Source organism: Andrena cerasifolii, chromosome 9 (genome assembly GCF_050908995.1).
Source record: "Andrena cerasifolii isolate SP2316 chromosome 9, iyAndCera1_principal, whole genome shotgun sequence".
In the NCBI taxonomy this organism is placed as follows: domain Eukaryota; kingdom Metazoa; phylum Arthropoda; class Insecta; order Hymenoptera; family Andrenidae; genus Andrena; species Andrena cerasifolii.
This window is the reverse complement of record NC_135126.1, coordinates 11,610,960-11,636,048: the sequence shown is the minus strand read 5'-3', so window position 1 is coordinate 11,636,048 and position 25,089 is coordinate 11,610,960. Positions and strand designations below refer to the sequence as shown.

The window sequence follows — 25,089 nt, the reverse complement described above, 5'->3', positions numbered from 1 at the left end:
GTAAGCGAAATATATACAGTTTTTTTATTGATGTCAATTGCCATCGATTGCTACAAGTTTAAGTAGGCTCTGAACTACTGTTTCGCCAACAGCACACTGTTTCTGCGTGCCACAGCTGTTGGCGAAGGCACAGTGGTTATGTAAAGGATCTTACCACTCAGTGTGGCGCTGTTATTGTCGCTGGAGAGTACAGGGCATCCGTAAAACAGACTTTTATTAAATAAATATGTTGTCACAATTGCTCAGATCAGGAATCATACAGCTATCGTACAATATCGACGGATCCTCGCCTCTCGACTACTAATTTACAGAGGACGCGCCGCCCCGCGCGTCCATGATCCGCAAGCAATCGCTTCGTTGTTATCTAACGCCGGTCCTTAATTAAAGCTAAGCGTTTCACCGACTGGAATGAAGATCGAATGCCGAGGAGCATCGTTCGCGGTTGACCAACGAGATCCGCGTGGTAATTTCCCTAGTGTTGCACTGCCGTTGCGTTTGTAAAAGTTGCGCGTAAGGGTCGCGACAGCTGGATCGATCGACTCCCACCACCGAGGCGTAACAATTTCTCACGGCTTCCAAGCAGTGACTACTCTGTGGTCCACTAAATTGGACGGACGGACGCTGATAATTACGTTTAAAATAGATGCCTATTTTACAGTTCGATTTTTTTTAAAAGAAGAGAACAGAGAAGGCGGCGGAGACACGAGTTAAAACTCCCCCGTGCGTTCCAATTCGACAGAACTGGTTCGCCGTCTCTGATCGATTTTCCTTCGTCGATAACGTCGTTACAGTTTAAAATTCGATCGACAGGTCGATCGCAACAGCGATAAAATATATCCGTATCACAATCAACGATAAAGAAACTCGATCCTGGTAAAGCTAACGTAAGACACGAGCCGTATCACAAACGACGTTCTATTTACAGCCACGTCGACGACCGTCGACTTTCATTAAGCCGCGCCGAGCCCTGCCCTGTAATATGGGATCGAGGAAGTCCGACGGTTTCTCCTCAAACGCGTTGCTCGAGCTAATAACAAGCTGGGACCCGCGGAGCCGTAGATCTATGCGAGGAGACTCCACTAGAGATCGTTCCTGCCAATGGCAACGAGCTGTGCCATTATCGAAATCACCAGACATTCCAGAAACCTTCGCAGACAAAGATAAAAGAAGGATTCCCGCCAAAGCACAGGTAACAGCTTCACACGCGTCAAGCTACTCGCAGTACTAACGCTTTCCTTCCCTCTTCGCGCTACACGAAGGAAGCCTCCCTCGTCCTTCCAACGATCCTGCAAGTACCAGTGAACTCGAACGCACAAAATCTTTCGCCAAGAAAGTTCATTCGAAAACAGTTCGGCTTCGCGTCACCATCGTCCGTGCGATCTAGCCAGTAGTACGAGATTTTTCAACGGATAGCCTCCGGCTCATTCGCATTAAAGGTACATGCACGCTCACGAACAGCGTAAAAAGTAGAACGACAAAGTTTACGACTTCTCTGCTGAAGAAACTGTCGTAGCGAGTGATACCGTTTAAATTCGAGTCAGCGGGTTGCTTCTCGGTATAGTCGATCGATGAACGGGTCGAATGGTCCCTGATACCTGAATGGCTTGACCAAGATGCTAGAAGAAACCCCTTCTGAAGCGCAGTCTTCTTTTCTCACCGTGCAAAGTCGTCCGTTGCTGTTGTGTCCGTTTCGCGTGACGCGAAAAATCACTTGCGTCAAAAGAAACCGAATATCTTCTTGGCGGAGCCGCTGCTCCTCTTCTTCCTCGCCGGGGCGACGATGTCCTGGCTGTCGAGGCTGGTAGCGGTGATGGTGTTCGCGAGTGGCATCAGTTTGCTTCGCACGTGCTCGTCCACCAGAGACTGGACGTCCATCTGCCACTGTTCCAGCTGCTGGCTGAGCTCGATCTTCTGCTGAATGGCCTCCATCAGCTGGCTGTTAGCCTGGAGGACGTCTATCCTGGTCTTGGCCAGCTCGACTTCAGCCCTGTTCTTCCTGGCCACAGCCTGGTCCCTGACTTTGTACGCCTCGGCGACGACCTCGTCCTTCGTCAACTGCGAATGCTCCATGTCGCCGCGTGCCCTGTCGCGCTCCTCTTTCACGCCTCGCAGTTCCGCCTCGCACACGGTCAGCTTGCTAGCCGTGTCGAGCAGAGCCTCCCCGCGCCTCTTCAGCTCCTCCTGGGTCTGCTTCAGCTGGTCCTTGGTATGCTCCAGCTCCTCCCGTACCCTGTGAAGCTCCACCGCCAAACCTAGCTCCCCAGGTGCACCTCTTCCAGAGAGGGCCAGGTTGTACACCTCCTCGACGAGGTCCAACAAAGCACCAGGACAATTCGTCTGAAAACAAAGGGAGAAACTCAGCTTGAGCCTCAAAACTCATAGCACTAGAATGGCATTTATACGAGGGTCCCGCGACTGCGGAGATATCAGCACTTATAAGGGCTTTCCTCGCTACGCCGTCTAGCCCACTACGGGCGACGCTACTGAAAGAGTAAAGCGGCTGCTGCTTGGCGCGCGACACCAATACTCGAATCGATATCTCCATCGCTAGCCGGGGCGCTATGGCAATCTTATCGAAGCCCACTCGACGAAAGCGGTGGCGTAAACAGACACGGCACGTGTGCACGATGAAAGCACGGATGCAGGCGGTTGTCCGCTAGAACCGCCAGTCACGCTCCATCTGCTATCAAGGATCTGCTAGCCCCGATCGGCGGATCGAGCACGTTCCTCGAGGTTTCGTGGGCGCTGGAGGTGCTCCGACCCAGGAAACCGGAAGCGGTTGAACAAAAGCAACTGGGGGAGGTGTTTACCGTGCTAAGAGGCGTCTCCTGGCCGTTGTTGGCGGCGTTCACGTTCTCCGTTTCCGCAGTGTTGTTCACGATCACCAGCATGGACTCGTCGCAGTCGCTCTGCAGCCCCGAGTCGTCCTCCCCCCGTCTCAGATAGACGCAGAGCTCCTTCAGCCGCTTCACCGCCCTCGCCACTTCGCCACGCAGGTCCTCGGGCTCCCCCAGAGAGCTCCCGCTCTCCTCGCACTCCATCTCAGCCTGCAGGGACCTCGGTGGCTTCGTCTGTATCGAGTCCGATCTGCCTCTCCTCTCCGCCTCGATGGCAGCCAGCGTCACCGCCAGCTCGTCCCTAAAGGATCAAACGAAACGTCGATAAACCATCGACCTCGTCTCTGGCTCAAAACTTTCCTCCGCGATAGACGGCCACAGCCAGCCGCGGCTACATTCGTAGACAATTAACAGATGCTCGCGGAACGCCCGTGACGCTGCCTCGAACTACTAGAATTCAGAGCGCGATAATTCCGCCGGCCAGGCAAGCGGGCGGAGCGCGGTTACTTGGTGCTCGCGTAAAGTCGATGGCGGGCTGAATACCACGCGACTGGAACACTGCTACTTTTCCCGGTTCTGCCCGATCACCTCGTCTTAGCATTGACTTGCGAACGCGCGTGGGCATGGGAATGGAGAGTGGAGCTTGGGTTCGTCGGTTACGTTGCCAGGGAAGCATTGGTTTTCGTTTCACCGATGCGGTTGAGCGTTGGGGCATGGTCTCGGACGCGAGACTACTCGGGAGTGAAGCAACAGCTTTGGCTGCTGTTGGGCGTCGACGCGTCGACCCACTTCGAGCTCTAGGTATACAGCTAGCTAATGATCGAGTAATCGATACCAGTGTTAACAAAGAAGCGAAGGATTGAGAGCAAGTCTGCCGAGTGTCCTCTCGTTTCCAGTCGAGGAACCTTCGCCTTATGCGGGCCGGCCGCGATCTAACGAGCTAGACAGTGATCCACGTTCGCCGCGGCGAAGAAACGACCGAGATCCATGTTATCACGAATCAATACCGCGTTATCCGAGAACGTTAAGCGGCTGCTGTGGTGCCGTGGCGACTCACCTCTCCTGTTCGGCCAGCTTCGCCCGGTGTTCCGCCTCGTGGCCGAGCCGCTCCAAGGCCGCTGCTCTCTCCTCGGCTTCTTCGAGGGCCGCCATCGCCCTCGCCCTCTCCTCTCGCAGCTCCAAGGACCTCCTCTCTAATTCCGTTCTTTGCGCGGACACTAGCTGCACCTGGAACGCCGAGGAGAACGACTTACAGGCTCGTGTTTTACTCCTATTTCATCTCTCTTACACTCCTCTACAAATTGGCTACGATTCTAAAGGATGACGCTCTGAATGCTACAAACGCGTCTCGTATACCTGTACCGCGCGGCGCAGAGTACTCCGTGGCCACTTGAAGATGATTGCTTCTCACTGGCAATCGCGCGTCAAAGAGGCGTCTTAATTGAGTTCTGCACCGCGAGTTACACAAGCAAGAGCGCGGTATCATCTCACGTGTGGGGGCGACCTACGAGCGCGCCGATGCGTTTCTACACTTCTCTCTTTCTACAATCGATAACACTGACGTGGCGGGCGGGTTGCAGCGTGTAACGCGCACTTAATTCATGCGTGAAGAGCGTTTCCGGAAATTCGAGACGACGTCGCCTCCTGTAAGGAGAGAACAAAGGGCGCGGAGACGAAGGACGGCGAGTTTAAGTCGATCGCCGAGGGTCACCATTCTATACTCTCCACGCTGTGCCTCGACTTCTCACGGTTACCTCGTCACTTCCTCCAACACTATCACCGAGCTATCGTTGAAAGCATAACGCGTACTCCTAACAATATCCGCGATGCAACGGTAAACGCGATTCCCAGGATAATTCGCGGAGCGAGTCTACCATAATCTACGATCGGACCAAAGAAAAACTAGGTCGATCCTTCGAGACGAACCTTGCGTGAAAGCCCCGAAGACGCGGAGGGTTGCGTAAGGAGCGGCGAGACTTGCTAAGAAAAAGATTGCGAGACCGAGACTTGGACAAAGAGAGAGAGAGTTTGAGCCGGCGCGGTAGCCGGAAACTGTTAATTTACCTCGTCCCTGAGAACCTCCAGGCTGCTGACGTGATCCTGGAGCGTGGTACTTCTGAGGGCACACTTTTCCCTCAGCACCTTGACCTCGATGAGCAGCTGCTCTTCCTGCTTGGCCGCCTCCCTCAGCTGATCGGCGAGCCTCGCGTTTTGAGCGGTGAGCTCGGTAACGAGAGTCGCCTGGTCCCGCTCCGCTCGCCTCGATCGCTCATTCTGCTCCTCCAGCTGGCTCCTCAACGTCTCCACGTCCGCCTGAAGCTCCAGCACCCTGGCTTCGCTCTCGCCCTTGACTTCCTCGAGCCTCCTCCGCAGCAGGTACCTCTCTTGCTCCAGGCTCTGTCGCAGACAAACGGGTGGCACGCGTTAACACCATTAAACGGATCGATGAAAGCCAATTTGCGGGCCACCCCGTGCGTGCGGCTCGATGCCTTTTTAACCTTCTCGCGACGGCACGCAACGGGGCTTTGATACGCGACGCATCGAAATTGGAGGGGAAACAGCTAGGTAGCTTCGCGGTGCTACGGGTCGTTTAACTGAAACGTATGTGGGGGTGGTTCGTGAGCAGTGGCGGGTACCATTATCTTTAAAGTTTAAGGGTTCGTATGGGACAAGGAACGAGGAACTCGGAGTCTAACTAGATCGCGTGGATGATCGATAGACGTCACGAGCATTACTCACCCTCTAGGCCACCCGGACTCAGTGAACACGGTATCAAATGTCCTTGCACAATGTCTGGGTATATTAAACAATCTAATTCCTGAGTAAACAAATCGCAGGAGCGGTCAGCCTGAACGCCGCTGGTCGAGTCACCGCAGGAACCGCTCCACTACCTCCGACCTCGATACATCGAGAGGCCGACCTACGAAGGCTACCAGAAACGGCCCTGAGCGGAATATAAAAAAAAAACAGGATTCCGTCGAGCGTTCCCTTTCTCGAAATTCCCCGCTCGTTTCACCGGCGCCCGCGCCGCTCCACGAATTTTAAAGAGATCCAGCGTGAGTCACGAGCAACAGCTCTCCCGCTTCAACGATTTACGACTGACGTCTGCTCAAGAGCCACGAGAATCCGGTGAAAGGACAGCCTGTGTTTGGCTATTTCGTAACGCTGCACGATCGAAACAAAAGCGCCGGGCAACTTTCGTCGTCGCTAAGAAGGTTGCAGCACGCAGGGGCGGCGGTACAGAATCCTACTTCTTTTAATGCGAGCGAACAGAACGAGCTAGCCAGCCTTTCTAGCTTTCAGATATACCTGGGATTCCGCTCTTTCTTTTGCGCTTGCACGATTCGTGGCGCGATGCAATTACCACTCGATATTCGGGCGACTTCAACGCCCTGCACTTTAATCGAGGAAGAGAAAGGAAATGGACGCGGCAATCGCGTTTAGTTACGACAGCATCACTTCGAGGATCCAGCGTATACCCCTGCCTCGATATACTTGCGCGTAACGGTGTCTGGTACCTGGCAACCGAAGCGAACGGGCAAGCAAACTTTGGAGTTTCTTACTGTAGAGAAAAACGACAGGGTTTTTATCGGATCGTATCGGTGGTTGTCTCTGGCAGGGTTTCTGCGGTAGGAATCACGATGCACGCGCGAGCAGGCAAATGAAAAGGCGGCTATAATGCGGGCGCGCACACACAACAATCGCGAGGCTCGATGTCGGCGGAGTGTTATCGAGCTAGAAGGTACGGCCTTGGTCTCCCGTGGTTACTCATCGACCGATCGCTGGCCAGCCAAAGGCTTGTTCGTCGATCCCCCAAAGTTCGCCAGAGGCTAATGAATTCCTTCGCGGAATTTCATAGAAATGGTGGGAATCAATTTTTATAATTCCACCAGAGGTACCACGGTGGGCTCTACTCCTTCCCTCTCTTTAAAGCATAAAGTAGCGCAAACTCGAATTCGCAGGTACGGAAAACAAAGTATGTACCTACTCAGAGAGGGAGGGTCCAGTTTTCTTTTTTTTCACAAAGCCCCTTCTTTGGGGGTATGTACCCCCAAAGAAGGGGCTTTGTGAAAAAAAAAGAAAACTGGATTTTATTTTTCGAATAAAGTTTTGTAATCACCTAATGAATTTTATTGAATTTGCGTTAAAAATATTTTTATCCGTTCGCTGCCACGATACTTGTTAGAAATGGATTCCTTCTCGGAGTCCTTTGTGCGCCCTGATACACCCTCTTGGAAAGGACCAAACAGGGGTCGACTGTGAATGCACATGGGAATGTTTCGGTAAAAAGGGATACGCGAGCAAAGGGTACAGGGCGAATTAGAGAAGGGTACATATGGGAGTGTGGTCACAGACTGGTAAGACACACACTCACGTGTATTGCGTAGAACACGGACAAGGAACTTGTACGCGCGCTTTTCCACAAGCCAACACGAGCCCCAGGCTACCAGCGGAGATCCATGACTCATGGATCTCCATCCCGTTCTCCAAGTCCGTCTGTTGCCCCGATCGCGTTGGTTTTACTGTCGATGACGTTACAGCAGACAGGCGTCTACATTGGATTACTTCAGGGAAACAGTGCCCGCTCCCTTTTGCGAATCTGCTTTAAAGAAGTGTACGCGCGTGGGCGGCAAGTTACTAGCGCACCTTCTCTGCAAATTAAACTACCGGCTTCGCGGCTTTCCTTTTGGATGATAACTGTGCAGCTAAACAGGCATTATCTTTTTGCGGCAGTGTTTTCTTAAATGCAAATGCGGTGTAATGCACTTCTTCCTTTCATAATTTATTCTCCGCAAGAGAGTTCCACTACTTTCACAGACTCGCCAGGCAAGATTATCGAATAGTTTACGAGATATATTATAGGTACATTTTAAATGAACCCGTAATTGCACGTTGCGCTTGCATCGTTGCACTTGAGAAAGAAGATAATATTATAGAAACACAGTCCTCGTTAAGCCGCTCGATTCTTTCCGCAAAGCAATCTTCGTTACCTTCACTTAGAGAACAACCCATATAGTTCGATTTAGTTTCTGAAATCAACCTATACTTTTACGTAACTTCTTATAGCGTTGAAGAGTTATTTCCGTAATTCCACTTTCGATTAACGATGAAGTAACGTCTCTTATACAAACCCAAGTATTCCTTCGCCGTCTCGAGAGAATTTACAAGGGGACTTATTACCTAAAAGTACTGTCCTCACCGAAAGAATACGTAATCCGAATAATCGAATAACATCGGTAACAACGCCGTTTAAGCCTGGCTAAGCCTCCCATCGTTATTAATACCCAGAAAGATGAATCACAGATACGCGACCGTTACATGCGCTCATCCTTCCCGCAAAACCCAAGCATCTGTTACTCCCAGTTAATCCGAACGTTCAATTAGAGGCTACGTGCATATCGACGAGCCGATCGAAGCAGATAATTGCCGCTTAAACTATCGGTTGCCTCGAAACAGTGTGCGTGGCAAGGTCCTAAGTGTTCGTGAGTCACGAGTCGCGTTTCACGCTCGATCCTCGTCCACCGCTGGTGCTCTTTCGACATCCCTTCTAATGCCGCCGCGAATGCTGCGAGGTGACGGATCGCTCCCATCGGAAGATAACATTAATCGCCGGGAAACGCGAAAAAGATTATTACACCTTGTATTATACCACTTGCGAGGCATTACTCTTGCGATATCCACCCCGTCTATCGAAGCACGGCCGCGAAGCGAGGGTAAGGGTGATTTAAAGGGCCACTGAGAGCGTCGTGCGGATCCCAAATTCGTTTGAAGAAGGAAACTGTCTACGACGGACAGATTATTCTAATTATACGGACAGGGAATACACCTTCCGGCACACTTTATCGGGCTTCTAATTTAATGGCCGAGCTCCTGTCGCTTTCTGCTCGAGGAGACAGACATCCGCCCCAATAGAAAGGGAAACAACCGAAACGAGGAAGCAGAGTGGGCACAGCGCGACTGGCACGAATGGGCGCGGATCTTCGATTTGTCATGCCGCGTGGCAGAAAAGATTGACATCGCCAGGATATGCTGGTTAGTCTCTTCCTCCGACATGCCGAAGTAGAAGGGACGGTTTTGATATAGAAATTTCAATTTCGTAACCGGCCTCGGATATCTGCAGCTGTTCCGAACTCGGCGCAGAAGAATTTAACGCTGAAAGGTACGGAGTTTCAATGGGGTTCCGCGAACTTCCGGCGATTTTCATTGCGAAAACGGAACGACGTGCTGCTGTTTTCAGCGTGTGGCAACGCCAGCGTCCTTCTCTTTGTTGGCGACCGAGGTTTTCGTACCGCGGCTAATTTAATTACACGCTGCGAGTAAGACCTTACTGCGGATCTGTAGCCTCCAATGAAAGATGCTTCGCTCTCTACTCGCCGAATCTTGTGTTTAGTTACATAAGAGGAAAATGCAGGATCAGGAAGCTGTAGAGAAACTCCGTAACGCTACTGCAATAAACCGACAGATTGACGTCCATGTAGTTAGGTTCTTGCGATAAACTCGAAGGCCTGCAACCGTATGGGCTGTGCAAACTTCGACACCTGTCGTTGTAGGCGCTGTTCAAAATAACAGGTGGCGCAAAAGTCATCATCCGATGTTAATAGCTCCTGATACTTTTAATTTCAGATATGTGTCAGCGATGGTCTGACATTCAATAGGAGAGACTCGCGAAATTTATTGTCTGTGAAGATGAATAAGTGCACCTCTTCAAGAACGCGGAGAAATTGTGTCGATGTTTTTACGTACTTTTGCGAGCAAATTAAGGGGTCTCCCTACTTTGACGGCCTGAAAAGGAGCGCGATATTTGGGATTTTTTTACGAAAAACCATCAAATTATATTAATGGAAAATTGTATGTCTATATTTGTACATATTTAGGCAACATTTAAAAAAAAAAAATTAAAAAGACGGTACTTTGAACGCGTTTTCTCAAAACGATGTTTTTCGAATTGGTTAGCATGATATCTCAAAAACCAATCACTCGATTTACTTCAAACTTGGTATATATCTTCTGTAGATGTCCCATTCCCGTTGTTACTAAAACTAAATCGGTTTTTGCAAAATTAGACTTTTGCGACTGAAAAAACCAGCGATTTTTTTGCAGAAATCGTTGTCTGTTTTACACGCTGCCTTTTTTTTTTACTTTTCAGTATTTCTCATTTAACCTAGTTCAGACGATAGCCACACTCGTGCAGATTACATAAATTTAAAAAATTTCTATTTCAGACAACTCCAACGGCTGATTTTATGCCAACCATGCGCATATGATTTTTGTAAGGCGCTCTATTTGAAGCACTATAACTCCGGATGTAACCACTATTTTTGCATACAATTATTTCTTCATATTCTCTAAAGATTTACAAATAAAGCCACAAAGCGGGAAGTAAATATATTTAATGGTTTTGTTTGAAAAAATTCCCAAAGTTCGCATCATTTTTCGTCCGTCAAGGTAGGGAGACCTCTTAATCTCCCGTTTTTAGCGACTTTGCAACTATTAAAGGACAATGTTCAACACGAAATCGAAAATCTAACCACGCAAATTCTTCACAATACCATGGAAAATTATCTTTGGAACTTGACGTCATAAAATTTATAAGTCTTAATAAATTGTATCACCAAAAAAAACTGCAGTGTGGTTCAGAATTCCAATACCATTTAGTATTAGAATTACATAAATACCGAACAGAAAATCACGAAACTCCCCGCGACTCTTTTGCAACGAAATCCGCGCAGAAATGGGCAGACTATCGTCGGAAGGATTGGAAAACGAATTATTTTCACCTTCGTTACCTCGTGCGCGCATACCAAAGGCGTGACTCAGGTTCTGCCGAAAACCTTCCACGTGCAGCAGGATCGCTGGTGTGGCGAACGATGTGTGTTAGAAAAAAATTCGCGATAATTGCGCTTTAATTGGCATTGCACTTCGCGCTGACGTAGGTAGGTATGCACTGCACGCTCGGCTTTCGGTGCAGGAGCGTTGGTTGCGTCGTTTCTCGTTCACTTTCCCTCGGAGGAAAACGATAATCCGTAGCGAGCCTTCTCGTCCGGAGGAGGAGGCATAGAAAGAAGGAGAAGCAGGCTTGTAATCGAGAGGCAATGGCCCGCGACGGGACCAGCAGCGATCGCCGTGGCAGCGCAACTCGGTCCATCCGTGCATTGCGCAGTGCGCAGCAATCGAGAGACCGAGTCGTGAGAAAAATTAGTTCAATTCTATACCCGATACTCTCGAAACCGCTATCGCTTCGACCTTTCCAAGCCGACTGCAATGCGTGTCGAGCGCGACGAGTTAAAATTATTCACGGGGTAGAAAAGTCACAGTCGACGTCACCCGTGCAACGTGCACGTTTGCATAACCGGTTGCACCCGATCGAACGGAAAAATTAGTAGTTTTTAGAATTCTCCACGATTCCCTTCGTTCGAGGTACCAACCCAAAATGACCCGAGTAGCTAACTAATAGTTGCAGCGAATAAGAAATCAACTTTAACTACTTCCCAGAGGAATCGTGGTGTTCTAAGCTCCAAGCTATTCCATATCGAGATCGTCATTGTCTCTGGGTCACAATGGTGGCTGGGATAACGTGGCAAAGCCGGATACGTCCGCGAGCATTACTACGGAGGAAGCCCGTGGCGATCGGCGTTAACCGTTGTGTAATTTCTCCGTGGCCTATTACGGCCAAGGAGTATCGCCTCATCAGGGAAACAGCGGCTAATTGGATCGAAGCGCGAGTCTTCTTCGATTGCATCTGAGCTCTCGCGAGAGGAGCGTTTCAGAGCTATCGCCTTGGCTGCGGAGGAGCGGGCTCGAGCGAAGCGTGCAACCGACATTTGCGCTCGCGATTCGCGGAAAAGAATGATGTTTGATCAGCTGGCAATACGTTAGTGAGCCCGTCGCGATTACCTCATCGATATTCGAGAGTCTAGCTGAGAAACAGGCGCGCGGCGGACGCAGAATTACGCGGCAAAATGCGCGGAATGAAGCGGTGCTAACCGTGGCAAGATATCGCGTTATCGTTTTACGTAACCGATAGGCCCAATTCGATTCACCGACTGGCTCGAAAGGTGCCGCGAACCAGGGCCCACTTTACGCGATCGAGTATCCAATCTGCTGTGACGAAGCGCAGTAAAATCTGCTCCCGGCTGCAGGTTGCGCAATCCCGCCGGCGTGGAAACGGCGTAGCCGGAACTTGCCGGGAACTTACTGGCCTGCAATCATCTATGCACCGCGCGTTAATGTGTACAGGTATCGCTCGAAAGTAGAAACGTCGAAGATCTCGATCGCAGCGTATGGTTCGTTTAATTGCGACGGCCAAGTTTTTCAAGAAGAAAGTGGACCACGCCGAGCACCGCCAATTTACTAACAACCATCCAGGATAAAGGAAATTCGTGGCACCTATGATTTCACCGCGAAACCACGACCGCTATTAGGTAATTAGGAGCGCGAGGCTCTGCTTAAGCTGCGTGGAAGCGTTGATAAAAAGCACCTGCGCGCGATATTGCCGCAATTGTGCTTGATAGCCGTAACTCGTCCGAGGGACACACAGCGGGGAGCAGGCTGGCAAAACACCGTTGCAGGCAGAAAACAAGGCGGCCCGATTATCCGCGCGGAATCTGCGAAAGCAGCCAAGTACGTGATTAATGAGATTGCCCGCTGATTACGGGCAACTAAAAGAGGCCCGTGTCGCAACGCAATCCTCAGCGACAGTCGCCGACCACCGTCCGTGGCTGCCATTATTGTTTACAAAACTTTTGTGACTCACTCGGCAATTAAAACTGCATTGCGTAACGAGCTTGCGGTTCTTGCACCTTTCGAAATGTATCAAGGCTGCGGGACGTCGAGTGTGTGGGTGTTCACGAGGGCTCTTATCTTATCGACACGTCCATCCGCGAGATGACAACCTGAAGCTTTATTATTTTTTTTTCTTCAAAACTTTCCGCGACATTCGTGGTACGAACGGTGTATGCCAATTTGCACGCGATACCAGCTGATAAGACATCGATGCAATCAGACTCATTCATCCGATTGCTGCTATCGTTTAGATCTGATTTCAAGTTCGAAGCGAAATCAAAGGCGGTGTGAAATATCAGCTAAAATACGGCGCGAAGCGACCCCCGACGCTCTTCTATTTCTAAGGGTATGTTAATGTTGAAGCTGCGACAAACGATCAGAGCGACGACAAGAGCGAAGCGTCGAAATACACTGTATTGTTTAATAATGGAAGTGTTCACATTGGAGTAACGAGCAGATCTACGTTTTCTAAGAGATGACCAGCGATAAATGCCGCCGGTTCGACGCTCTTATAGTTTCTTTCCTAGCTCTAACATAAACGCACCCTAACACAGCGTCCTCGCGATGTCTCCTCGCGGATAACCGTCGGGGTAGAACGAGATAATCGGGAGCTGAAGGCGAGAATTCGTTTACGACTAAACGAAGTTCCTGTAATACCTGGATTTCGATCTAACATACGATCACAAGGACTAGTTTGCCAGTCCACGCGGTACCGAGCCGTGGGAAATAAGGAAATGGCCGGGTAGGAGCGGCCAAGACGCCGAGAAAAAGTTGCTTCTTATTTTACTATGGTCCGCGAGGCGGTAAACCGCGTCTCGAGAAACGGGCATAGCCGATCTCCCGTTTCAGACCGTCATTCGACACCGGCGGGTGAGAGTGCACGCACTTTGTGCACACGCACCGTGGCCGCGCAAGCGTTACGAGAGCGGTGGAAAAACCGCTGGGGCCACCAGCGCGCGGCCACGGAATTTTCCCTGGCGCAACATTCGCGGGGACAATTGAATTAACGCGTCGCGGAAGGAAAGAACGATCCGCGACGGTTCTGACGTGATAATTAACCGCGACTTGCACGCGAGCCATTGCTGAGCCAGTTTCCAGGCAATTTGTATGGTATACACTCGGGGAGAACAGGGCGACGGATTTGTATACATCAGAATTTCAAGTGGAAGCTTCGCCGAGGCTGTCTAGCTCTCTAGGCTGATCTCTTTCACCGAAAAGGTAACATTCGCAGGTGAATTCCAGTCGTTCCGCAACCCTCTCTGACGGGTACATTTGCTGGCTGTTGATTTCCAAATTAAAACTATAGCAAACGGAGAAAATAATAAAATTAAGTTGACTAAATTTGTTGACTAAATAAAGTTGACTCCTAATATCTTCTTTTTCTTTTACCAGGTTTGACGTATTTATAACTTAAAAGATGCAAATTTGTTTTTGATATCTACATAATTAATAATAGCTGATAATAATCACAGTAGGCAATAATTTAATTACTAAAGCACCGATGACAAGTGGCACATGTGCCGGTGGCGTCCCGGGTGGGGAAAAAGTTGCAGTCAGCTTCTCCATCGCAAGTTGAATAATCTTATTCAGGTATAGCTGTCCTATTCAGTATCTGACGCCAGGTGAATGAAGTAAACCCACGAAATTATTGGCAAAATGCATCGCTGCGTACCTGCTACCAATCTTATTACGATCAAGGGCTTCCCATCCACTCGATCCCTTGTTAAAACGTCTCGGTACGTTTGAAAGTGGCCAGCACGTTCACCGTCCAACCAATCTCACCGTATCTCTGCTCGTTTGACGGGAAATTGCTCGTGCAACGGCGCGCATTCGTCGGCACGAGGACGCAGCAACGACTCCGCGGTCGAGGATCCAAGGAGACGGCGGAACAATGAGGAAAGATAACGAACGAGGTGTAACAAGATTGAAAACAAACACTCGGAGGTTTCCGTATAACGGTACGGGGCCTCCTAACTAGCCCATTTCGTGATAAACCGCGCTCAGCTTCGTCTTCTCCCATCAGCGTTACTGTTTCCGCTCCTTTAAGCCCGGCCACCCTGCGGGGTGTCTCTACGAGCGGTTTCGCTTCTTCGGCACCGTCGATCGCGCTCAATTTGTACGCGGGCCCGCCACTAACAGGCCGTAATGCCGCAGTTTTATGGCCCGGCACGTATAAACACGCCGGATCGTGTCGGTTCGTTGCCGTAAAACCAAATAGCAGAGCAAGAACCGTCCAAGGGTCGCGCTAACGGTTGTCGAACTTCCACGAGGATTATAACCGCTATCGATCGCGTGGATCCACGTGGATTTAATATCGAAACGACTCGCCTCGTTGCGGAAACGGCCACGATAGTTTTTATGCTCAGTCAGGAGGCCGAAAAAAAGGGTGGTCTTTGCAAATTTTTTACTCAAAAGCTATAAAACATTTCTCAAAAAATCTTTTTTCTTTTTAAGGATTGCACCTAGTACCGTGCATCGTAATTTTTTTATTTAAAAATATTTAGCAATGACTAAGTTATTGTCCATCACTCGAAGGTTCTCTAAAAATAAAGGCTTCTACGGTGACCACTGCTGTTCGAAAGTCGATTATCAAAAGTAAAAAATTCAAAAGAATTTACTTATTATATTATATTATCTAGTACTTGAACGAAGGATTTTTCGAAATATTGATTTGGGAAAAAATGGCTGATGTTTAAAGTAAAAGTTTCAATTTTTATCATAAATCGTGCCTGATTTTCGTTAATTAAAAGAAAACTAAGCATCGGATGAAAAAATCCTTCGTTCAAATACTAGATAATATACCTAATATAATAAGTAAATTCTTTTGAATTTTTTATTTCAGATGATCGACTTTCGAGCAGCAGTGGTCACCGCAGAAGCCTTTATTTTTAGAGAACCTTCGAGTGATGGACAATAACTTAGTCATTGCTAAATATTTTTAAATAAAAAAAATACGATGCACAGTACTAGATGCAATCCTTAAAAGGAAAAAAGATTTTTTGAGAAATGTTTTATAGCTTTTGAGTAAAAAATTTGCAAAGACCACTATTTTTTTCGGCCTCCTGACTGAGCATGACCCCTTAACAACGATGGAAAATTGTGTTGGTTTCGTTGGTAAAACGTTGCGCGGTTGGGACCAAGGGCGTTCGTTTTCTGACGCTGGAACGTGGGAAATTTATGGATTGTCGCGATAAAAGTAATGGTATTCCGAGCCTGTTCGCACCACGAGCCGCAGGTCCGACGCGTCAGGTGACTCGCGAACTCCCGACGTTCCTTTTAATGCACTTGTAAGACAAGTGGACGGAAAGAGGGTAGAACGTATCCTGCGAGATTCCTAGCTAACGGTTCGGTTTCTCGAGGACTTCCGGCCTGCTTCCCGTTGGTCTAGACGCGTCGAATCGCCGCATCGTAACCGGCTCCATTATTCTATCGCGATTAATCCGACCTGTGTCTGGGAACGGTTATTGTATTCATTTCGCTGCCGCTGGAAATCGCAATTGTTCCCCGTAGTGGCTTTTCGAATTAATTGAACGTTATCTCGAGGCTCTGTTGATAGTTCCGCAGGCTGAACGACTTCCATTGCCATTTAATACAATGATTCCTCAAAGTCACCGAGTGGTGCGCGGGCTACGCTGTGAAATACGTGCCCGCGTATTTCGTATTTGACTGCGAGAAGGGTCCCTTTGTTAGGGAGAGTCTCCTGCGGGGTGTTTCGCCGAAGAAAGGCCCCGCGGGCCCAAACAGAGGCAGGTCAGCGAGCCGTGTTAATCTACCCGAGAATGCCATTGTGAAAAGCACCGTGTTGTTTCGCGGCTGGCGCGCTCGACAAAGGCGAAGCAGCGAAGCTCTCGAAGGAAATGTGATAAATATTTAAGGGGAAAGGCGTGGAGTTCTGGATCCCCTTTTAATCGCCTAACCGCGATCTCACGAGGCACTTTCCTACGGACACGTTAAGGCGCATAATAGCGGGCCCCACGAAAGCTTCCACTCATAGGCGCAGAACCTCCTGGTTCAGCCTGGTTCAACCTGCTTCAACTGTGACTCTTCATCCCGCACTTTCTCACGGCATCCTAGATCAGTTTATAACGCACCTCTTTGGGACTTCTCATCGAATTGAATGGAACGCAACCCCCCACTAACGGGAGTATTCTCCGATTCAATCGAATTCGATAAATGTACCGCTGGCAAAAATTCTTCTACGCCGATCTGCTTCCCCGCCAGATGTTGAGAGGCCATAAGAACGATTAACTATTAATAAAGCGAAGAAACCCTATTTCATAAGGATATTTTATTCCGGAAGGTGTTTACGTAAGAAAAATTATGCGCCAGCGAACCAACACTCGCGTAACGATACAGGGGATTAATTATTTAACGGGAACACCGAGGACGAACTTGCTGGGGTATAAATAAATTTATGCAAACACCGATAGTGCGCGGTTTGGAGCGATCTCGTGCGATCTGATGCGATCTGCTCAAGAACCGTGTACCGTAACGAAGTTCCTATATCTTAATTTAGTAAAAACACCAAAAGAAGACTGTTACATTGAAGTACGGAGCATTAACGAGTCCCGAGGAAGCACTTCCTAGTTCCTACATCCAGATGTGGCCACCCTTCGCAAATTTCGCCGCGTTGCTCCTAAACATACTTGCAACGAACTACGCGTTACAAAATTATTTCGAGGATGTAGTGCGTGCGAGAAACGCGTCAGAAATATGTCAACGCGCGATCACGAGAAACAGCAGCTTGAAAATACAGTGTCCCGTCGCCTCGGGGCGTACGCCAATGCGCGTGGAGATGATTCTGCGGGTCTCGCGCCTAATTATCACGCACTGGCGCCATTAACGCACGGGTTAATGGGAGATGTTAATTTTTAATAGGCGGAATAGCGAAGCGCGGCTGGCCCCGCGATAGAAGCGAGCAGGTGGGATCGCGTAATTCGCGCGCTCGAGATTCCCAGGTCGCCGCGGCTAAGAGGAGCCCGTGGAATCTCTGGCTTTCTAGATCTCGGCTGTGCCAGCCGTGTAAGTGACCGCTTTTTATTGCCGACACGGTGCCGCGATTATTCCGCTGCCGCTTTCAGACGGCCAATTATACAATAACAAGAGGCAAACTTAGCGGCTCGATTTCATTGCTGGCCTGACCCACTTCCATTCCTTCGCCCTTTGGCGACCCGCGTGTCGAAAGGCCGACGAAATTCGTTCCACGAATTCCGGAGCCCTGACTCCGCCGAACGTTCCCTTAATATTTACTTTCCCCCCCCCCCCCCCCGATTAAAAGGGTCGCCGGGCGAAACGTTGAACGCGATATGAAATGCTGAATATTCAAAGTCTTTCTGCAGATTTTTACGGAACGTCGGGGCCGTACAGGGAAAATTATTGCCAAGTTTCGATTGCAATCCGAAACGATATGCCTGGCTTTTCCCGGCGCAATCGTTCCACGGCTAAACGCGGCAATTGCTACGCTCGTTACCGCGATTAGCTGCTTAAAATTCTCCCAATTGGATTGCCAAAGCGCCCCGCTCTTTATAATCCAGTCACGGGAGGATAAGCAGCGCGATTCGAAAGCATTGTTATTCAAATGATCGCATACCTCGCGACGCGTCGATGCCTCCCGGCCGATCGTCAAAGGAAAAGGGTTACGTGCGCGATCGACGATCATCCCGTTTACACTAATTGCACGCGGTTGAACCTGTGTGCACAAGGAGCACGTGTAAAATTCAGATCGACTGGGGGGGGGGTGGATCGATCGAGGAAACGACCGTCGCCGATCGCTGCCGACGAAATGCTTTCTAGCGGCGTTTACGTAACGAAAATTTTAACGATAGTCGGCACGTGCGATAACGCCGGATACGCCACCCGTAAAAGTAACAGACACGGGTCTAATTAAAACATCCGGAAATGCAACGGCACCGCCAGCCATACGAAAAGCGTGCCGCGGTTGCATTACCCGCGCATCTCCTTTGCGATCCGTGCACAACGGCGCACGCCTTGTAGCTACGCCTGTTCGCACGAGTCGATGCATAATCGCGCGTCGATTATGAACGGGTGCCTATCGTGAAAGTGAGATTCGTTAACGCGGCCAGAACGATCCTCGCGTCGACCCGGGACGGGGGCGCGCGCGATTCTAACACGGTAGGGCCGCGGAATACTCGTGCACGTGAGTCGCACGTGCGCGGGTAACGAGGGGAAACAGCCGGGCAAACATTATCACTTATCGGGGCGATACATCGTTCCCTCAACAGCAATGACATTCGGCCGACGCGGCAGAAATAATGCCTCGCTTAATTGGCTTTGAGAAACGACGCGTCCGCGGATGAATGATTGCCCGCGAAACGGTCCGCGGCCGTCCCGTTCGTTCCGCACGTTCGAAGGATCCGAAGCATCCTCGCGGAACATCTTCTGACGTAAACGATAATTATATCCGGACACCAGGCGGAAGACACGTAGGTCTATTTGAAAGAAAGCACGCCAGAGTTTCCGGAACGCGCGTCGCTCCACCGTAACAGGAGCGATCGCGGGGGCCGAAGGATCGTGACCGCTCGCTACGTCTGTTTTCTTCCTTTCGTGCCACCGAACTCGGCGATTACCCCGTTGCGGCTGCTAATTACGCTCGGTAATGATAACAGCCGTCTGTTCGCCACCGTCATCGCGTTTCGCTGAGTGTCTAATTTGCGCGGGGCTTCTAGCATCCTCTCAGCTACGAGTTTCCTTTACGCAGACCGATTCCGCTGGATTCTACCCGCAAGAATAAGCACGTGCTCCGCCAGACTTCAGAATCCACTTCCCCGAAGACGGAGGCTTTTAGAGTAACGATTATTTGATTAATCATTTCTCCGGGAGAAAATCGCTCGCAGTCGAATTCCACCGGCTTATTAGAGGGCGCTTTGAATATCTGCCCGGTTGCTTCTTGTAAAACAGTACTCGAGGCGTGGAAGGATCAATCATCGAGATACCAGTGGCGATTTTCTAAAGAACCCGCCTTGGGACTAGGCGAACTTTCGACGAACACTTTCCGCAGAAGAAGCTCACGCGAGAGCGCGCTACGTGGAATCGATACGCGATTAACATCGTCGGGGAGCCACGAAAGCGTAAAGCTATGGCGTTTTCGGCCACGTAACGACATGAATGTTTTTCCCCCGATGGCACGTGCCCCGCGGAGGGCTGCTCGCTGCCAGCGATCTTTCCCATTCCGTGGAACCGGTACCCACGTCGCCAGTTAGACAGGGCCCTGGAGCGTACGCGCGGTCGCGACGACCAACAAGAAAGCCACGAAAGCGTGGAAACAAGTCACTTAGGCAACGTAACGTCAAGAGACAATGCCCGGCACCACGCTCCGCGTGCCCGCCTCTCCTTCTACCTTTCCGCGTTTTGCCTGTCACCTTATTTTTGACCTCCGCTCGAACAACAGGCCTGTTGCTCCCTTTGTCTTCGATTACAATGCTGAGTGCGCGCGGCGCGGTTCCCGCTTCGAAGTTTCTATTCAGCGAATCGATGCTCTCGCGGTACGTACTTTGTCGCGCTGACTATTCGAATTTTCTTCAGATGCTCGTCTCGTCGCTCCGTTAGCTTAGCCTCGAAGCTCAGGCGGTAGACTCGGCGAGTAATAAATATAACAATTTTGAATATGCGAAGCTCGGACTACCGAAGGAGGAAAAAGAGAGTTGTCTCTGGCGAACGCAACCTGATAAGGCGCGAAATGGGAAACAGAGACGCGTCGCCAATGGATTTATCAGAGATATCGCGGTTCTTCCACGAACGAACTTAGTTCCTCCCCCGTTACTTTTGTCGCGGATAAATTTAGCAGTGCCAAGATCCGGATACCGTCGCAACGCGGTCGTAAAAGCTGCATTTGAAATTCAGAGCCCAGCACCGTGGCCCGATTCCGGCGAAATCCATGGAGAAATGTCTTCGCGAGCGCGTGCCCACTACTTCGCCGTAGACTTTCATTCTTTTTTTGTTTTCGACTCGCTCTCCAGGAGTACCAAGAAGATAGCTCCAACAGGAAGATGAGCCGCACGCAACGCGAATCGCTCGTTCTTCACGGTAATGAATAGCCCGGCGCTGGAAATGGACGCGCGAGTAACCCCAAACGTTTCACTCGGACGATGGTTCGAAGTAAAAAGAAAACAATCGCGTATGAAGTCTCGCGTTCTTGGCTTCTTTCGGTATTTCACTTGGGAACGGAATCGAGAGGCATTCCTCGCCTTTCAGGAATCCCATTGCGTCAGAAAAAAAGAGGATAAGAAGATGCTCACTTTGCGAAACTAATAAGAACTTGTTCAACGCATCCTGAACACTCAAGGACACCTAGTGCCGGAGGGAATCAGTCGAACACACCCTTAGGATAAAGTTTCTCCATAACCCACGCGTTTATACGTTACACCCGACAGTTCCACGCTATTCGCGGATTAGTTAAAAGATGCTGATGCTATTAACGCGGCTAATGTGGTACGCCCGGCGCAAGCTTTCAGCCTAATGAAACAGTACGTACCGTTCCGCGTGGGAACTGTATACGCAAACCACGCCTCTGTGATTAATCTAATAGAGCCTTCCTTTACGCAATGCGAATCGCAGTCGTTACTGTTCCAACGATTGCTTTCCGATGTCGTTGATTTCGTTGAAGGTACACGACAGTTATCTGCAAGGTCCAAACGGCACTTTATCGCTCTATATAAATTTACTTGACCGTTACGATTAAACGGACTACCTGAATCCGATCCAATTATCAGATAACGGATTGATAGCTCGAAATTAGTGCGCCACGTGAGTCATTTTACGTTCGCGTTGTTGTTTCTGTTATGAGAGAAACGAGAAGATGGTGGGAAAGGAACGAGACTGTTGGGATCGAATCGAGTACCCATAGCGAGAGTAGAGAATACAAGTAATTTATAATTATTAGGCACTCGAGTATATAGTCAAATCAGTGCCGACCTATTGATAAAATTACTAAACTACTCAAAGAATTCCATCTAAGTAGGGAAGGGGGCATGATGGGGTAGCGAGGTGAAATGGGGTATCGTAAAGAAACGGTAATAGAAAAATGCTAGACATTCGATGCAAGTACCAAAAGGAAACCATTGTATTGTAACAGTTAGGTGGTTGGTAGAAATGAGTGTTGGAGCACGGGTCTTTGGTTTAGAAATGTGAAATCGTCGACATGCTGCGTGGATCTTATTTTGTGTACTAAAAAGGCTTATAATAAGTATACATTTAAAAACGGTAAGTCAATTATTTTTGTTACATTATAATCTCCATTCTATTTACTCTAATGTACAATATTAAAAATTGCAATATTTTGTTATTTGTTGCACGAATAACATCAGTCTCTGCAAAACGATGGTTTATGGCAAGAAGGGGTCCTTGACACCCCATCATACCCCGCACCATGGTTGTTCACGTGAGGTTGAACAACGCCATCGTTCTCTATTATAATTTCAGTCAAATTTTCGTTACTTTTAATTCGGATTTGAAAATGGTAAGAATATAATATAAGAAAAAACTAGACCAGCAAAATGTTCAAAAGAAGTTATGAAGAAATCTGTAGATGAATTTTTAAGCAACAAAATGGGGTAAAATAAAAAAGGGGTGCAAGAAAGCTCGAGAATATTGCCTTCCACGAACAACATTGTAACGTTATGTCCAAAAATTGAAACCGGGAAGTGAAGTGATTACCATTAGGTCCAATTAAGAGTGTATTTTCGCAAACAAAAGTGGAAGAACTCGTCCAATACTTAAAAGATATGTTCCCACAACTGCTGCGCGAGGATAGAAAGAAAATAATTTAGAAGAAATTCATATTTGCATCGATTGTGGAAATATTTAGGGTTGATGGTTTTTTATTACTTTTTTTTTAAATTTTAATAACTTCAAATTTATATTTAAATGTTGCTCAAACTATGTACCACAGGTTAAAGTATTAACGTATAATTACATATTGATTCATAAAAATTTAAATAAAATAAATTAAATTAAATAAATTTATTTGCATGTCTGCTTAGCTACCCCCTCCCCCTTCCCTATCCCAATAATAACACGGATCGAATCACTGCGACCACCTATACACCTGTATATTTAAAGAAAAAAAACTCACCTCCAATTTTGACGAGTACTCCTCCAGAAGCGCCTCGCTCTGTTTGGTCAGCTCCTGGTTCCTCTCGAGAAGCGCTTTACCGAGCTCAGCAGCCAAAACCAGATCCCTGTCGCGTTTCTTCAACAGCTCGACCGGGTCCTCGAAGTCCTCCTGGTCCAGCGAGTTCCGCCTCGACTGCAGATCAGAGATCATGTCCTCGAGAGCGTAGGGCACCGGCTGCCCGTCCTTTTTCGGCAGCATGGTCGCCGCGCGTCCTCTCGCACTCGCGCTCGTCACTCGAATGTCGCGTGTCAGGCCGAAGCCGTGACCTTTATTGTCGTTGGCAATAACGACACACGCGGGACCAGGTGGCCGACCGATCGCACGTCACAACCATCTGTAATGTTCGAAATGTGAACAAACGCGCTCGTCAACAGTCGTCCCGCCGTCGATTCAGCGCCGCGTCCAGATCGGTGTTCACATCGCGGCCGTTCGATCGGTTGGAAGGTAAACACATTATCCGGTGTCTTGCCCGTCGAATCCACAGGCGAAACGTTCCCGCGCGATTCCGCTGCTTGTCCGATTTCGATTTCGTCTCGTTCGAATCGAGAATCGATGCGCGCGCGCGCTAGCTGTGCATATATCGATTGCGCGACAGACACTGGAGCACGTGACGCTTCATTCGCCCACCTCCGCGTCGAAGAGCGCCGATAACGTTGCTTATCTCCCCGGCTCCTACGTGTATCGCAGCGCGTGTATTGTTTGGTCGCCGAGAACGGTGACTCAAAAGTTGTTTCGTGAACGTTACGGAGTAACAGGGCGGTCGATAATCCATGCGTGATTCATAGCGCTCACCTTCAGGCGTCGTTAATAAATTGTACCGTCAGGTGCGATAGCAGAGACACCCCGCTGAACTTCACTTTTAACCGTCGGCATCCGAACAGGTTCCCTCGTCGATGACTAATGTCTCTCACTGCCGGAAACGATCAGCTGCGACGCCGCCCGTCGACGTGATCCCTCGCGAGGAGCGTTGCTTTCGAGAGGCTTCCGAAAATTCACGAGCACGCTCGAGTGCCGCCGCTGTTCGCCGTACTTCGGAGATCGGCACTGTCAGGATCACGATCGATCGATTGTCAATGCAACGTCTCTCCGGCTGAACGCGAGAAACGGGGTGAACTGTTACCCGGACTAATTCCGTTGTTATGCTCCGTTTCCTCGTGACTACACGCGAACCACCAGTCGGCAACTGTATTCCTGTTTCGCCGATAGAAAGTCAACAATGTAACCGCGCCACGAAACCGCCAACAGGCATGGGTACAGCAGCGTGCAAACGTAACCCTTCTCCCGCCCACGCGTACCCAGCCGCGACGTACAGTGCCCACGCAGAATCGCCTCGCGGTTCACTGAAATCCGTAAACAACCGTATCCATCAGCGGGCGGCACTCGAGGGTCGGCGAAATTTCCCTCGCCGGGCAAACGCAGCCGAGTGCGGTACTTATCGCGGAGCCCGATGGTGTTGTGCGTCTCGTTTCTACGGATATCGACATGACCTTCGCGGCATAGCAAGAAGTCGCGAGCGTTTCAAGTTTATCCTTAAATAAAGATGAGGGTGACGTTGATGCCAGCGAGCGTTGTACGAGACACTTCGGACGCGCTGTATTCCGACGGGAATGCTGTTTTACTCTTGTTCGATCACCATTGGTCGCCGGCGTGGTCCTGGAATTGGCCGTGATTGTAGATCCTCCGGTGCCCGGGACCCGTAGCGTCGCCGTGAACGGCGTGAACCCACTGCTCGCAGGAGACGCGCGGAGGGACGCGACACGCGAGGCGACCAGCTCGCCGCACCGTGGTCCGCCAGGTAGTGACTCACTGCCCGCCAGTGGAAAATAAATATTACGGAATCGTGCGCGGTGCTCCTCGGTCAGGTAGATTCTCCCCCACCACAGGGCCGCTCCGGCTGAAAGTAATTCGTCCTGCTCGGCCTCCGCTCTGCCACGAAAACGTTCGCTCGCGCTGCTAAATTCGATCGGGCCCGGCTATCGCGGATTCGATCGCTCGCGCTGTCGCGCACAACCGTTTATCGGGCTTAATTATCGCCGGCGGACCGAGATAGTCACGTTCACCTCGCATGCCGCTAGTACACGGCGCTGCGTCGCTGGATCTCCGTTAATTGCACAGATAAGCGCGGCGAAAATAACGAAAAGGCAGCGGGGCAAGGTACCGCATCCGCGCACGAGACGATCGACCTGTCGACCTTCCCCACCGAAGGCATACTAACCTCTCCGTTGCCTGTGCCCACCTCCAGCCGTCTGCCCCACCACTTTGACCCACCTGGTCGAACCGCCACCTGACTCGATCTCACGAAATCCATGGATCGTGTTTAATGCACGATCCACCTAC

The 25,089-nt window shown here is 49.8% G+C and overlaps 1 protein-coding gene across 1 annotated transcript; it reads right to left on the bottom strand.

Moving 5' to 3' along the window:
* Positions 1-197: 197 nt before the first annotated feature.
* LOC143373272 (bicaudal D-related protein homolog) lies at positions 198-25,089 on the bottom strand. Its single transcript, XM_076820380.1, has 5 exons — positions 22,711-25,089; positions 4,902-5,234; positions 3,895-4,064; positions 2,811-3,138; positions 198-2,337 (listed from the first exon to the last, which is right to left on the bottom strand). Exons 1-5 carry the CDS (start codon positions 22,948-22,950, stop codon positions 1,717-1,719), a joined length of 1,692 nt encoding a protein of 563 aa, XP_076676495.1. The 5' UTR covers positions 22,951-25,089; the 3' UTR covers positions 198-1,716.

Coding starts and splice junctions, on each gene's coding strand:
- LOC143373272 (XM_076820380.1), bottom strand. CDS start 22,950: ATGCTGCCGAAAAAGGACGGGCAGCCGGTGCCCTACGCTCTCGAGGAC. Junction 5,235..22,710: donor AGTACTCGTCAAAATTGGAG/GTGAGTTTTTTT, acceptor TGTCTGCGACAG/AGCCTGGAGCAAGAGAGGTA. Junction 2,338..2,810: donor AGGAGACGCCTCTTAGCACG/GTAAACACCTCC, acceptor CTTTGTTTTCAG/ACGAATTGTCCTGGTGCTTT.